General features: G+C 31.7%; 1 protein-coding gene across 1 annotated transcript; it reads right to left on the bottom strand.

Moving 5' to 3' along the window:
• Positions 1-949: 949 nt before the first annotated feature.
• LOC122597910 (vacuole membrane protein KMS1-like) lies at positions 950-5823 on the bottom strand. Its single transcript, XM_043770499.1, has 8 exons — positions 5659-5823; positions 4607-4818; positions 4242-4320; positions 3362-3661; positions 2958-3112; positions 2286-2402; positions 1549-1728; positions 950-1295 (listed from the first exon to the last, which is right to left on the bottom strand). Exons 1-8 carry the CDS (start codon positions 5669-5671, stop codon positions 1122-1124), a joined length of 1230 nt encoding a protein of 409 aa, XP_043626434.1. The 5' UTR covers positions 5672-5823; the 3' UTR covers positions 950-1121.
• Between the last annotated feature and the right edge of the window lie 8864 nt (positions 5824-14687).

The following is a 14687-nucleotide window of genomic DNA, read 5'->3' as shown; positions in this document are numbered from 1 at the left end:
CATTGGGTCTTGTTCTAGTAGTCATGGTGTTTTCCTCTAATGAGTCTCGTCCTAGGAGTCATGAGTTTAAATCCTGCCAAAGACATATGAAGGGGGACCTTTGTAATGCTATATCCATCCAAGAGACCAAAATACACGAGAGCAAACCCTTTAGAGCATTATCAAGATTCGAATTTGGGGTGAGCGCACTCAATTCAAAGGGTGTTGCGAGTTCTTATGAATTTTTTTTTTTTTTTTTAATATAAAAAAACTCTAAGTAGTGGTATTGTGAAATTCCATATTCATGGTATGCGCAAAGAAGACCATTTGGGTTGACTTTGAATCTAAATTGCCCATTTTGTTGACTTCTGGTTTTATCCATCTTAATTGCCTACTTTAAATAGACATTAGATACCCTTGAGCTTTACATGGTATATTATGTGATGGTCTATCCATCTATGATTGGTGAGCTTGTGTGAAATTATATAGCCGTCATTCAAAAAACTAAAAAATAAATATTAGATCAAACTATCCAAAATGACTTTAGCCTTTAGACATCCAAAAATTATACAAGAATATACAAGACTAAGTTAAGATCATTTTCTTTTTGTAGCTGAAACACATTGTTGGTTGTTTATGAGCAATGTTGAGCTAGTTGAGGCTAAGTGCAGCAACGATAGTTTATGGAAATAAGTTTGTGACACAAAACTACCTATCCCAAGCACAAAATATGCTTTCCCATCAAACTCACATGTATGAAGTGTTTCAACTTCTTTCACCCAAAGGCTCACACCTTAGGACATTTCAAATGAGATCATAACTGCAAATTTCTGTAAAAGTAACCCAGTTCAATATATGATAGATCTTGTATGACCATTACAAAACTAAGCAAAGTGATGAAAGAATGGACAAACACAAGAAATAACATTAAAAAAAATTTTAACTAAGTTTTTATATACATGTACCATACATGAAAAGTTTACTTAACACAAAAAACCCCTTTGGATGCAACACCTTATTGACTGTCCATGGGTACCATAATCTGTACATATGTCGAATTTAGTACTTTGTTTCTAAGACCTAAATTAAGTGTCCATTTTCGAAAACAGAATGTCGTTGCACTTTTGGCATCAAGTCATCAACTAATTGGATTCATTTGTTAATAGTTTCTTTTTCAAAAAATCCATTTCTTTTTCCTGCTCGTTTTTGAGATAACTCTGTGCGGTTGAGGTTATAATCGTGGAAAAGAAGTTCAATAGCATCATCCATATGATTGTGTTCCATAACGTAGCAAATGATAGATCCCACGATTCTTCCTGAAATGTAAACATATAAATGAGTATGTTATAAGGGAGACTCTGCATGACATGTTATATCTTCGTTTTAATTTTTAAATAAAAGGAGACACACCAAGAATGTTGACACCAGCGTTCAAAGTGTTTTTTTTTCCCTTCTAACCGGGTATACATAGCAATATCGTTTATACTTAGAAAATTAATATTGCCAACAAGAACGCAAAAGTTTTTTGTAAGCGACAATGTAATATGATAAACAGAATATAAGAGTTACCTTGACTTTTGACGAATCTGGTGGACTAGCTGCCATATACTTATTCTTTAGTCCATGCACTTTAGCTACAATTCCAGGCAGTATAGAAGAAACTCCGGGAATGAAGCCAAGTGTCCAAATCAACTCACTTTCAATCCAGTCAAGAAGTTGATTGTTGCAGAGTGAAATGACGAATACAGTCTGCAAAAAGACAGCCAATTACCATAGTTAGCCATAGCTTGGTCAACCGTCAACCAAAGTCACCTATAATTCCCTTAACTTTAGTTATGTTTTTATCTCTATCATGTTCGAAGACTTTGCTAAAGGATTTGGTTAAAAGGAAATGTGTCAAAATTGGTTGGAACTCATCTACATTGTATCTAAATGTCAAAAACTCTCTACATTGGGTTATATTTACAATGACATAGTTTTTTAGACATACATGGTGCATTAATTGTTCATAGAACTGGTAAAGAACCAACCGATTGTTGTCAACCCAACTGACCCAACCCACTTTATATCGGACTAACTAATTACCCGTCTTGACCCATTACCCAACATGCCTGAGCTGCCTTTTTTGCCACCTCTGGTAAAACATAAACTTAAAACATGATGTTTATGTTTCACTTTCGCATATTAAATGTCCACCCTTTTAAATTGTAATATACATGTGCAAGAGGTGTATGAAAACTGATATGAGAATATCAAACAACAAAACTGCTCAAATATAGAAGTAAGAAATCATAACGATAAGAAACCTGTATATGAGCTTTAAAAATTGCCTTCCCAAGAACTGTTGCAAGAAAAAACTCCCAAAATGGAATCCCAAATTGGCCACACATTATGCCAGCAAGGTCAAATAGAGGATTTGGTATCTGAAAAAATAGCTATGAATATTTAATAGAATTAAGTAGGCAAAATGACCAACTTTTGATGGATGTGAGTTAGTATTGGTCTACTTATCTATGAATATTTCGACAAATATCAATGTGTGTAATGGAGACATGAAATTTAGAGGTGGTAATCTTGACCCATTAACTTCTGTATAGGTTGATTTAGGAGTAAACTCGATATTATAGCTTACACGAAATTGAATTTAACAGTCCAAAGCCGTCCAAAAAGTTTCTTTAATGTATAAATCCTCCTTAATTGTTTTATTGAAAAGATCAGATTACTATTGATAATTTTATATCTTGTGGTAGTCATGTATGATTTACTAACTTTTACAAATGTTGAATAATTTTGGACTGAAGTGTTTTGGGCTAACCTTTCCTGTTTAGACCGATTAGTCTTTTGATCTGTTACTCGACCATCTTACCCTGCCCATATGGTCACCTTGATAGGAAACCAATTTTCAATTTCAGAATCTTCAGTTATAATTTGAAGTAGTCGAAAGACTAGAAAACAAAAGTAAGTAATGAAAAACTAACCGAAGCAAGTAGTAGAATGGTGAAGAAGTTCAAATATTGTGCATGTGACAGGATCCATCGCTTCATTTTATCTGTATTTGAAGAAGCCCTATTATTGTCTCTTGTGGAAGAATTGAGCTCTTCTAGTTCATCTGATTTGCCACCCGAGATACTTGCTGCGCAAACATACACATTTTTGTCACACTGATTATCCATAGTAAGACTTTTTTTTATTTTATTTTATTTTGCATATTGGTTTGCAAAATTTCATGTGCACTTTCAATAAAAGTCTTTTATCCATAGACGTATAGATTCTCTTAAAAACAGTCCAGCCCCAAAAAATTTTCAGAAAACAAGCATTAACTAATGAAGCTGCTTAGTGTTTATTCAAAGTCGAGAGAACAAATAAATAATTTTCAAGAAACCTGCTCTTGAAATAAAATATGGTGGAAGCTCGCCAATTGCAGTTCCAAAACCCCAGAGAATAGATTCAATCTGAACTTGTGGTAAAATGCTACTAAGCGGAACTTCAGGACCTTGAGGAGATGAAAACAATGGGGGACCAAATTCTGCGCAATCCTTTTTAAGCCATGTAGGACTTCTGTTTAGTGAGATCGTATCATAAGGTGCACTTTTGATATCCACTCGCCCGCATTGCATTGCCTTCATTGTGAAGAAAGCAATGTGGGGACCCAGATACAGAACAAAAGTGTGCAAGCCAGATCCTGATCATATTTAGGAAAAATTATACAAGTACTAAGAAACGAAAAGTAAACTACCTGGGAGAACTTATATATGTTTAATTAATATCTCAAAAAACAAGATATAAAATGTAACTATGCGAAAGAATAGGACATTCACAGGCTTGGATGGGTCTAAGAGGTTTATATGCAACTCCATTTTCATCAACAACCTTTATGAAATTGAATGGGTCTAAGAAGTTTACTAAACATGTTCTATGTTTGCAATGAATATTGTTGTCGATGTCGTGAATTTTTAGATATCAGTGAGGGGAAAAGATCTATACCTAAAAGTTAGGCAAAGAGTCTGACTTCATTGTTACGAAGCAATTCACTTAATTCTAATATCAAACTTGGTGCAACTAAAGAAGACATGTCGAATGAGATAGCAAGCTTACAAGGTTTACATATCGTACAGAAATGGGTAGTCGTAGTCAATTTGTTTGGAACAAAAAAGAAACAAAAAGTGGAAAATCAAGTCGCCTACTTGTTTATGATGCCTGGTGTAGAGGTTGTACTTCTATTTTCGAAGAAGGTATAATAGGATTTTAGCATATTGGCTTACCAAGACCTATAGAAGATGCAACGCCAAGACCCACCCACCACAATACAAAACGTAGATATTCAAGAAGCACTTCCACATGCTGCAAAAATGGTAAATCACATACAACATTTAGACATTGGTACACAAAATGCCAACAAACTGATTGCCTAATGTAGTCATCTAATTCTGTCGTAAAGTCTATGCAAAAGCATGACACTGCAACAAATACGCGAGTTACATGTAGTTTTCTTAATTGCTTAAGGGAATATGTAAGTTTTGGGTCAGTTGTCCTGGCGTATAAATATGCAATAACAGTAATATGCATCTGTTTCATACTCTCATTTAGTACTTTATATGCATTGAGGCATGAATCAACTATGAAGTACCTGTCTGTGAGGACCGTCATCAGTCAATAGGAAGACTCCAACTGCCACTATGGCCGCTATCAAAAGGATAAGCAAGCAGCCATGTGTGAAAATGTATACAAACGATCTACTTGTGTGTTGAAGAATCGCCAAAGTAAAAAACTTGACTGTTTTGAAAGGTTGTTTTGTAAGTGTGAGCTTGCTTAGTTCCCATTTATGCTTCTGGCGCAATCCTGAAAACGTGTAAATGGGCCATAAATTTTCGATGGAGAACTTAATCATTTGGTAAAGTCGGGCTAGTTTAGTGACATAAGTTATGCCATCCAGGATCAAGGCATTGCAGATCAATGGCTTTAACATAAAAACCAAAATTAAATGTAGCTAAATACAATATGGCAATGCCTAGCAAAGTGTGTTCATATTATCAAACCATTTGGTCATAAATCAAGTGGCCAAATGCCACCACTAATGGTTGGGCCCACTAGTGTATCCTAAACAAAATGGGACTCGGGTTCGATTCTCATCTCAGCTAGGATTCAACTTGTACCTTTCGGATGACAGTTTCAAGTGATTTAACGGTGCAGTCAGGGTGGGCAGTTTCAATATGGTCACGGGGACTAAGAGGTCCCCTTCACCATATCTCTTTTTTTTTTTTTTCCTGATCAAAGTTATCGATACTTATGAATAAGATAATTAGTAAATTATAATACAACTTTAATTTTATAAAATTTGCAATAAATTTACTAGACATGTTGAGAAAAAATTTGTTCAGCGGGTTCAAATGCACTCTCTCTCTCTCGTGTGTGTGTGTATGTAGCCAGTAGCCACACCCCTGGCTAAAGGGTGCCAAAACAATAACAAAAAAACTTGCCAGGTAAATAACCATGAGATATTTTATAAACCATCTTTAGTGACACCAGATAATTAAAAAAGCATAACAAATCTGTATTATTGTAAACTTGACACAGCACCAATTTAATCCACCATATGATATATTGATCTTGGTACATTAATCTATCTAATTATCATATATAAACTTATCCAGTTAGAGAATAAAAAACAAGCTTAATTACCTGAAATAGACATGTCGAAATGTTGTACAAAAACATAGAGATATATGATATATATGAACGAACAACTTGTGTTAAAAACATGAATTCAAATCATGTTTCATATTCGAAACATCATGCAACATTGCATGAATTCGAATTCAAATGACTAACATTTTCATTGTACCTAAAAATTTGATCGAAAATCAATAGGTTAATGGAAATATGAACCATATATCAAGAACAAAAAATGAATAAAATGTATACGAGACAACGATGTACAGAAAGAAAGAAACAATAACCGAAACTGGCTTTGCGGTCTTCCTTTTTTCTTGTTGATGCCATTTTTTTTACATCTATATAGTTTCTAATATATTCATCTGTCAAGTTTCGTTTTTAGCTAAAAACTTTTTCACTAAACTTGTAACTTTTTTAAAGAGTGTCGTGTAAACCTAAATATTTGGATTGCATAAAACTGGTTTCCACTATTTTTTTTAAACAATCAGATGATTATAGGGGCAATTGATAGCTTTTCATCCGAAAAACGAATATATGAAGTTGATCACTTTTAAAACTTAATGGGTATACTAGCTAGAAGTTGATTAATTTATATTAATAAGAGTTATAAATTTTTAATTATTATTGATTTACTTTATTTGGGTGAATATGATAGTTTTAAAGTTTAAATTGGTTACGTTGTTTAAGTGGGTAATTGTGAGAATTTTAAGGTTTAGATTGGATATGTATGATATTTAAAAAATTAAATGGGTAAATATGTTATTTTAATGTTTAGCAATGCTATATGATTCCCAAATGGATATAAATAAGATATTGGCTTAAAAGTTCATGGTGTTTTGTAGTAGGTAAGGATGATGGATGAGGTTATGTTTAAGGAATTTAATTGGAAGATAGGATATGGAATTTAATATCTGGGTTGTGGTTAGTAATAAATGGAATAGAGAAATTATCACTAATTGTTTCTGTAGTTTGTTCGATCCGTATTTTTATCCCTGTGCTTTTTTTTCATTAGGTGTCCCTGTACTTTTTATTTTCATTACCAGTCGTCCCCGACATTAAAAATTGTTAAACCCAATGCACATGAAGGCATTTTCGTCCAGTTTGTAACCACATGGACTATTTGTGATAAAATAACTTGGAGATTGACCATTGTTGCCGGAAAGACGTTACCGGAAAACTCATTTTTGAGATTTCTCCCACAATGCTTTGACTTAGAACTCGAGGTTGGTACCAAAACGCTCAGACGCGAATTCCTCACAAACCCTAGCCAAAAGAAACCCCCTCTTGACAAGTGGTGAGTTGGTGGTGGTTCACAGCAATTCAAAAGGGAGAAAAAGGAACCCGTTTTAGGGTTTTTAGATAGAGATCGCGTGAAGTGGAAGTCTGAAAATGGAGGTTGTCGTGATGGAGGGATGTTGTTGCCGATGTTTTTCTAGTAGTTGGGGTTGCGACGGTGGTAGGAGGTGGCGGTAGTAGGTGTTGCGTGGTGGTGGATGTATGGTTTTGTTAGTTTTGGGGAGGTACAAAGTGATGGGTGTGTTTGGGGTTGGAAATGGTGAAGATAATGAAGTGGCCTGGTGGTTTTCGGCTTTCGGCGACTTCTCTAGCGGTGGCAGGCGATGACCAGGTCAGGGATGTTGGCCAGTATGTAAAACCCCGAAGTTTTTTTATCACAAATAGTTCATGTGGTTACAAACTGGACGAAAATGACCTCATGGGGTTTAGCGGATGAAACTAACAGTTGTTAGTGCCAGGGACAAATGAAAATGAAAAGTACATGGACATCTAATGAAAAAAAAACATGGATGAAAATGCGAATCAAGCATATCATGGGGACGATTGTGACAATTTCTCAATGGAATATTATACCCTTGCTAATAGTCCCAAACTAATAGAAGATAGTGCTAGGGACTGCTGGCAACGAGAATGAAAAATAGACCGTCAGCAACAGAAAAAAAAAAAAGAGATAGGAGGCAACTTTATAATATGAAGAACCACAGGAACCATTTGTAACATTTCTCCTGAAATATTCTATACAATTTTTTTTTTATTTGAAAGACAAAGCAGATAAATGACTAACACCTCAAATTTGATGCGACTATGCCGAGTTCAAATTTTGGCATTCCTTAAGAAGGGTTTATAAGAAGGCTTTAGCATATATGCTTTAAACTCCGCAAAAGATTGAGACAGCCTATGGGCATATGACATTATGATATATCTATATTTCAATTTAATTATAGAGTACCTGGGTCATAAAAGGTTAAAACGAAGTCACTTCATGCTGTTTTATTTTATTTTTTTGCTAGAAATTTAGAGTCAAGATAATAATTAATGAAAGTTATTTTCAAAAGACAGTTCTGATCTCAATTGAATGAATATCTTTCTGGGCCCCCTAATCCATGGGCTTGAACCCTCGAAACTTTGAAACAGTGAGGCCCGCCTGTCAATTGTTCAAGATATTGGCAAACTAAGAACAGTGATTATAAATATCAATCTGGGGATGATATATCTCCTAACTTATATTACCTAAATAAAAATGTTTCTAACCTATTATTTTACAATTCTCCTATCAATAAGAAAGATGACAGTTGTGAAGATAAAAATAGAGGAATCTATATGTCACAATTATAGAATTTTATGAGGATTTTTAAGTTTTAAGAGGATTAATATTTTTTTTCAAGAGAATGAAACTCTAATAACTAATGTGTTAGGGAGTGATATCCCTACAACAGTCTTTAGCCATACCAACCATACATGTTTCATAAAGTTGTATACTATGCAATAAAACATATACCGTTATTGTGTATGGCTAAAAATTTTTGTAGAAATATCACTATATCTTCATTTTACACCCTTTGTCTTCTCCTTTTTCATTTCTATATCTTAAACTTTTGATTTTCAAATTTTATTCTCTTTAATCTGTTACAAACCTGAAACAATAAAGAGTTAATAATGTCTAAATTCTCTTTTCCCAGTTCGATTAATATTACAAACTAGCTATGTGTAAACACTAGCTGATGTTTTCCACTTTAACAATTTACAGCTTACAAGCTAAGCTTAGGTACCTAACAGTCTTATATTCTTATCCTCTGTATATATGTATATGTTCTATTCTATATATGGTGGTCCAAAACCTTTTCTTTTCCTGGTAAAGCTAATAATTCTAGTGTACGTACTTTTGTTTTCATGGTTATATGATAAGTGCATAAACACCAATATCTATTTGTTACGTTTCAAAATCTCGTGTTTTTGTGCCTACGAATCTGGAACCCACACCGTGAGACATAAATCTCAATATATATCAAAAAAAAAAAAAAAAAAAAAGCAAAAGAGAAGCTGGTCCACTACACCACTATCTAATTATTTATTAGATGCCATGAAACACATTGAAACAAAATTTATGCTAAATAATTTGTAAGTTCCGAAGACATGATAAGACATCGTTCAAGTAGAGTGGACAGAGAAATATAGTGCAACAAGCACTATTACAAATTCGATCGATGATACTACTTTACATTGCCAAAATCCGACTAAATTCCAACTTTATGCATTTTTATGGTTATTCCAACTCTATAACTATCATTACATTCAAATAAAAACTAAAGTAATACTTTTCTCAGTCTCCTGCCTCATTTTCTTTACTTTCATTATTCTATTAGTTCACTATTTCATATCTCCTCTTAAATATAAAGTTTGTTCTATTTTCAAGTCTCTTTTGAATAACTACAGTGTGTTCATCATGCATATAAATCTAGACTATAGTTTGTATTCAATTAAAGTAGTAGAGGCCTAGCTTGTGTTATTATTATTATCATATTATTTCTATTAATAAATAATGAATGTTGCGTTATTTTCGATTACACCATTTCGCGCAAGTTCTATATTTACGAAACTTGTAAAAAGTCATAACTAAGGATAAACTAATTACATCTTGATGTTAAAAGATGAAGAAATTAAACACGGAAGCAAGTTTATAGACGGAACTCATGTCCGATTGTAAACTTTATATATATGGACCCAAGATGATGCATCGATGCTATGCCTACCTTGTCTGCCATGTAAAGGATTGTCGAAAAGTTTAAGCATCATAATAATGTAAAATATATATCTATCCCCTCTACTTTTTATCCCTAATTAAAGTTTGATAACTTGTCACTTTACGACGAATGATTAATTGAGAATTGAGACATTACCATATGGGTGTGTAACCTAGGGGTGAACAAATAAAAACTGAAAACTTCATAAAAATCGAATTGAAATTGGAAAAGATCAATGATCTTTAGTTATGTACTTATGCTTTAGAACCCGAACTTTTCGGTTAGGTCTCGTATAAAAAAATCAATCAACGATAGACAAACTGAACTAAGGTGGTGTTTGATAAACTCTTAATTAAAAAGCCATGACTTAATTTTAATTGTTTTAATCCATTAAGTCAAGAAAATATGTTTGTTTTTGACTTAATAAAACAAAAAATAACTATATTGACTTAATCTATACAGACATTGTATATCCATTCAGTCACTTTCTCCATTCAATCGCTTAAAACAAACAAGCCCTAAGAATATATATTTTCAAATTTATTTTATGTTTATACACTTTATTACTATGCATACATTTACTTATCCTTAATAATATATATGTTTCTCTAATATTATATTACATTACCTATTATTAACAACTACATATATTCCAACTTTTTCATATATGAAAGAAAAATCAATTGTATATTTCTAGTGAAATTGTAATAGAAGATCAATTTGACTTTATAAAAAAGTCGCACAAAGTTCAATATCTAAAAGTTAAAAATATTTATTGTAAGATTGATCCTTATAGTTTGTCTATTTTAACAAATAGGTCTTTTTTTTTAGTTTACTAGCAATGGGGTTCCTATTTTGTAAAATATTTTATAAGATTGGTCTCCTTTTAACAAAATTATTAATTATTAGTATGTGGCGTCACGTCTACACGTGGTCATTATGTACATGGGCAATTTCGTCTTCTCACACAACACATGGACCATTCTTTCAATTTTGATATATATATATTTTTATATAGATAAACTCTTTCTATATTAATCTATTATTATCTATACATAATGAATTATTTTTCAATCTTTTTTCATTAACAATAACAACCATCCATCATATTCTTTCCCATTTAACACTTTTTTCTTTTAATATTCAACCTATCTTAAAATACTAAAAACTAAATGTCCAATCTTTGTTTTTAATCTTGATATTATTTACATTTTCTTTATGGTTTTGATTTTCTTTATAGGATTTGAATGATTTGGGTTTATTATGGTTATTTTATTAAGTATATATAGATTATTTATAATTATTTTATTAGGTACCTAAATCTTGTTTAATGGTGAAAGAAACAAATAACATTCATTATATTATAATTTATGTTTGTGATTTTGTTATGTTATATATTTATGTATATAGGTAAGTATAGATTGGATGATAATATATTTGTTTTACAATTGATTTTAGATAATGTTGTTATTGATGAGGAAGATGGTGTTACAAAAGAATATATAAAAGTTGTAAGAATTAATGGTCCATGTGTTGTGTACAAAGACGCTATTGACTTTTCACGTAATGGTCACATGGAGTTGAATATACCACCTAACAATTATGTTAAAAAAAGACCATTTTTGCAAAAGTTTCTTAAAATAGGTATCTCTATTGCGAGTAAAATTGAAAGGAGACCCTGTTGCAAAATTGAACAAACCGTAAGGACCAATCTTATAAAATTGGTCTCTTTTTAACAAAATCGTTAGTATGTATCGTCACGTCTGCTCGTGGTCATTATGTACAGGGGTAATTTCGTCTTCTCACACAACACAGAGACCATTCTTTCAATTTTGATATATATATGTTTTTATATAGATAAACTCTTTCTATAGTAATTTATTATTATATATACATAATCAATTATTTTCCAATCTTTTTTCATCAACAATAGCAATCATTCATCATATTCTTTCCCATTTAACACCTTTCTCTTTTAATATTGAACCTATATCCTAAATCTATACTAAAAACTAAATGTCCAATCTTTAGTTTTAATCTTGATATTATTTACATTTTCTTGATGGTTTTGATTTTGTTTACTAAATTTGAATGATATTTGATTTGGGTTTATTATGGTTATTTTATTAAGTATAGATTATTTATATTCATTTTATTAGGTACCTAAATTTTGTTTAACGGTGAAAGAAATAAATAAGATCAATATATTATAATTTATGTTTGTGATTTTATTATGTTATATATTTATGTATATAGGTAAGTATAGATTGGATGATAATATATTTGTTTTACTATTGATTTTAGATATATAATGTTGTTGTTATTGATGAGGAAGATGGTGTTAGAAGTAATATATAAAAGCTGTAAGAATTAATGGTCCGTGTGTTGTGTAAAAAGACGTTATTGCCTTTGCACGTAATGGTCACCTGGAGTTGACAATACCACCTAACAATTCTGTTAAAAAAGGAGCATTCTTGCAAAAGTTTCTTAAAATAGGGATCTCTATTGCGAGTGAAATTGAAAAGAGACTCTGTTGCCAAATTGGACAAACCACAAGGACCAATCTTGCAATTAAGTAAAAGAAAAGTGTAATTGGATGAGAATCCCTGATCCCATGTACCATTTGGTACATATTAATCCCAGCCAAACTAGTGCACAAGGAAACCTCAACCACTTAATAATTACTTGATTATCTCAAGTTTGCCTTTTAGTAAGACTCGAATGGAACCTAGGACCCCTTAAGAAATGAGGCTAATGGCCACTGATCGAGCTATTATCCGGTGGTTCTAACTCAAGTAAACTAGTCAAATAAATTTTGTGTTTGGAGCTTGGTTATCATATTTTTGGATTATAATAATTGAGTGTTTTAATCCAACTTAAAAGCAAACAAACAAACAAAAAAGTCAAAATCAAATTAATAAAAATAGAAAAATCGAACTTAAACCTATGGTATGTGAGTTTCTATATGTTCTATGGTATACATGGATTTGAACTTAAATTTGATCATAAAAGTTTAAATTAAGTATCTATTCAGTGAGAAAACTTTCGAGTGAAAAGTTGATTAAAATAATGTATGCTACATCTCTAGATATTTACGAGTAGTTCACTGCTTTCAGGAAAAAAACATGAATTTGAAATAAACTGATCTCATTATGAGACTAAATTATAAAACGTGAATTAATAATTTGATTCACTAGATTTAGAGATTATTAGATCGATGCATGCGCGATATGTCTAGGAACCAGCCCTGGCGATGTGGTGGTGACAAAGTTAACTCTTGAATTTTAATAGGTTAGACTTTCATATATCTTTGAACTTTTGTTTCTGGTTATTTTCTTAAACAAAGTACCACATGGTCCATGTGTATATTTGATAACTAAATCGTCCATACAATTCTGAGAATATTATCTCCACAATTCATTTATTTTTTACTTTTTTAATTATTTCAATTCTTTCAGCAGCTAGTGTAACTCCATTCTTTATGTATATTAAAACATTCCAACTTAAATATTCACAGTATGAAGTCTTAGATTAATACTTTTTTGACTTATAATTACAAGCAAAAACTAATTATTATTATTTTACATTTGTGTAAAATGTTTAAATACTATTATTATTTTCTTGATATTGTTCATTATTTAATATTTAGAAGATTGACAGTTACGGTATCAAAAGGTATGTTTCACTCGGCTATATTATGATATATTGCTTGTTGGAGATTATGGAATTCGAAAACGCATAAAGTTTTCAATGGGAAGTGGGAACCCTCATAGACGTTCAGATATTGGGGTTTTTTTGTGGATAAAGAATAGAGTCTCATCAAGATTGAATTTGACATAGGAGAGATGGAAAACTTTTTGCTTAAGCTATATAGTCTTCTTTAATTTTTACCGTATATATATGTTTCTTGTTGACTGTGGTAACAATTTTATGTTAGAAATGAAAGTTGCCTTTAAAAAGAAAAATAACCTTACAGTTACTTGTCATCATTAAATTAAAATCAAATATTTACTACTAGTAGTAACATGCATTTATGAATTTGTCATTAATTTTCTGGCTAAATGTAGTGGAACATTCAATACCAGAAACTTCAGAGTTGTCTTTTTTTTTAAAGGTAAATTTTTATTAAAACTTCATGTCGCGAGAGGTCTAGCATACGTTATTTTAATTGGATCTGTGCTAGAGAGCTCCCTCGAAATATAAATGTCTATTTCAAATACCTAATGGGAGAAAACCCTTACTAATCCGCCCGAAGGCGCGACGGTTAATAGGGGTACCTTCAGACTTCTTCAGACTTGAACCTAGATATACTCAAGTCAAACCCTCATATAAGGACTACCTATGTCTCAAAGTTAGTGAAATGGAGATTCAAACCTGAGACATATAGATCACCAAGGGAACTCCAAACCACTCTACTAACTCACCATTGATTCAGAGTTGCCTTTGTTGATGTCTAGTTGTATTCAGTATTATTTTGTATTGAATTAATGTGTTGTCCGATTCAGAGACGGTACCAGAAAAAAATCTCAGAGGGAGCAAAATTAAAAAATCTGTAAAATATAAGTATATAAAGAGTCAAAATGTTAAAAACCTACAAAAAAAATTTAAAAATAATGAAAATTTTGAAATACATAACAAAATCCAAATTTTGAGTGGGGGCATTTGCCCCCATGTAGTACCGCCCCTGGTCCGATTTGTTGTGAAACTCATGCAATTTCAACTTTTGCTCAATGAGCATATATAGAAAAATATAGTTATTTATCTGCTTTGCAAATAGAAAAATAAATTAAAAGTATTTGATATTAACGACTAAAATGGTTTATGAATATAACTAATTCCATATAATAATAGAAGAAATCAAAGCATGAAAGACATGGAAATTGATTATTATAAAGAAAAATATTACCTACTAATAAATTAAGTAAATGACAACTACTCCATTGTCCTTTTCACACATACACATATGCTATTGGTATGTGGATACACAAAGCAAGAAAG

Source organism: Erigeron canadensis, chromosome 4, assembly GCF_010389155.1.
Source record: "Erigeron canadensis isolate Cc75 chromosome 4, C_canadensis_v1, whole genome shotgun sequence".
Classification (NCBI taxonomy): Eukaryota; Viridiplantae; Streptophyta; class Magnoliopsida; order Asterales; family Asteraceae; genus Erigeron; species Erigeron canadensis.
This window is presented reverse-complemented; position numbering and strand designations above follow the sequence as displayed.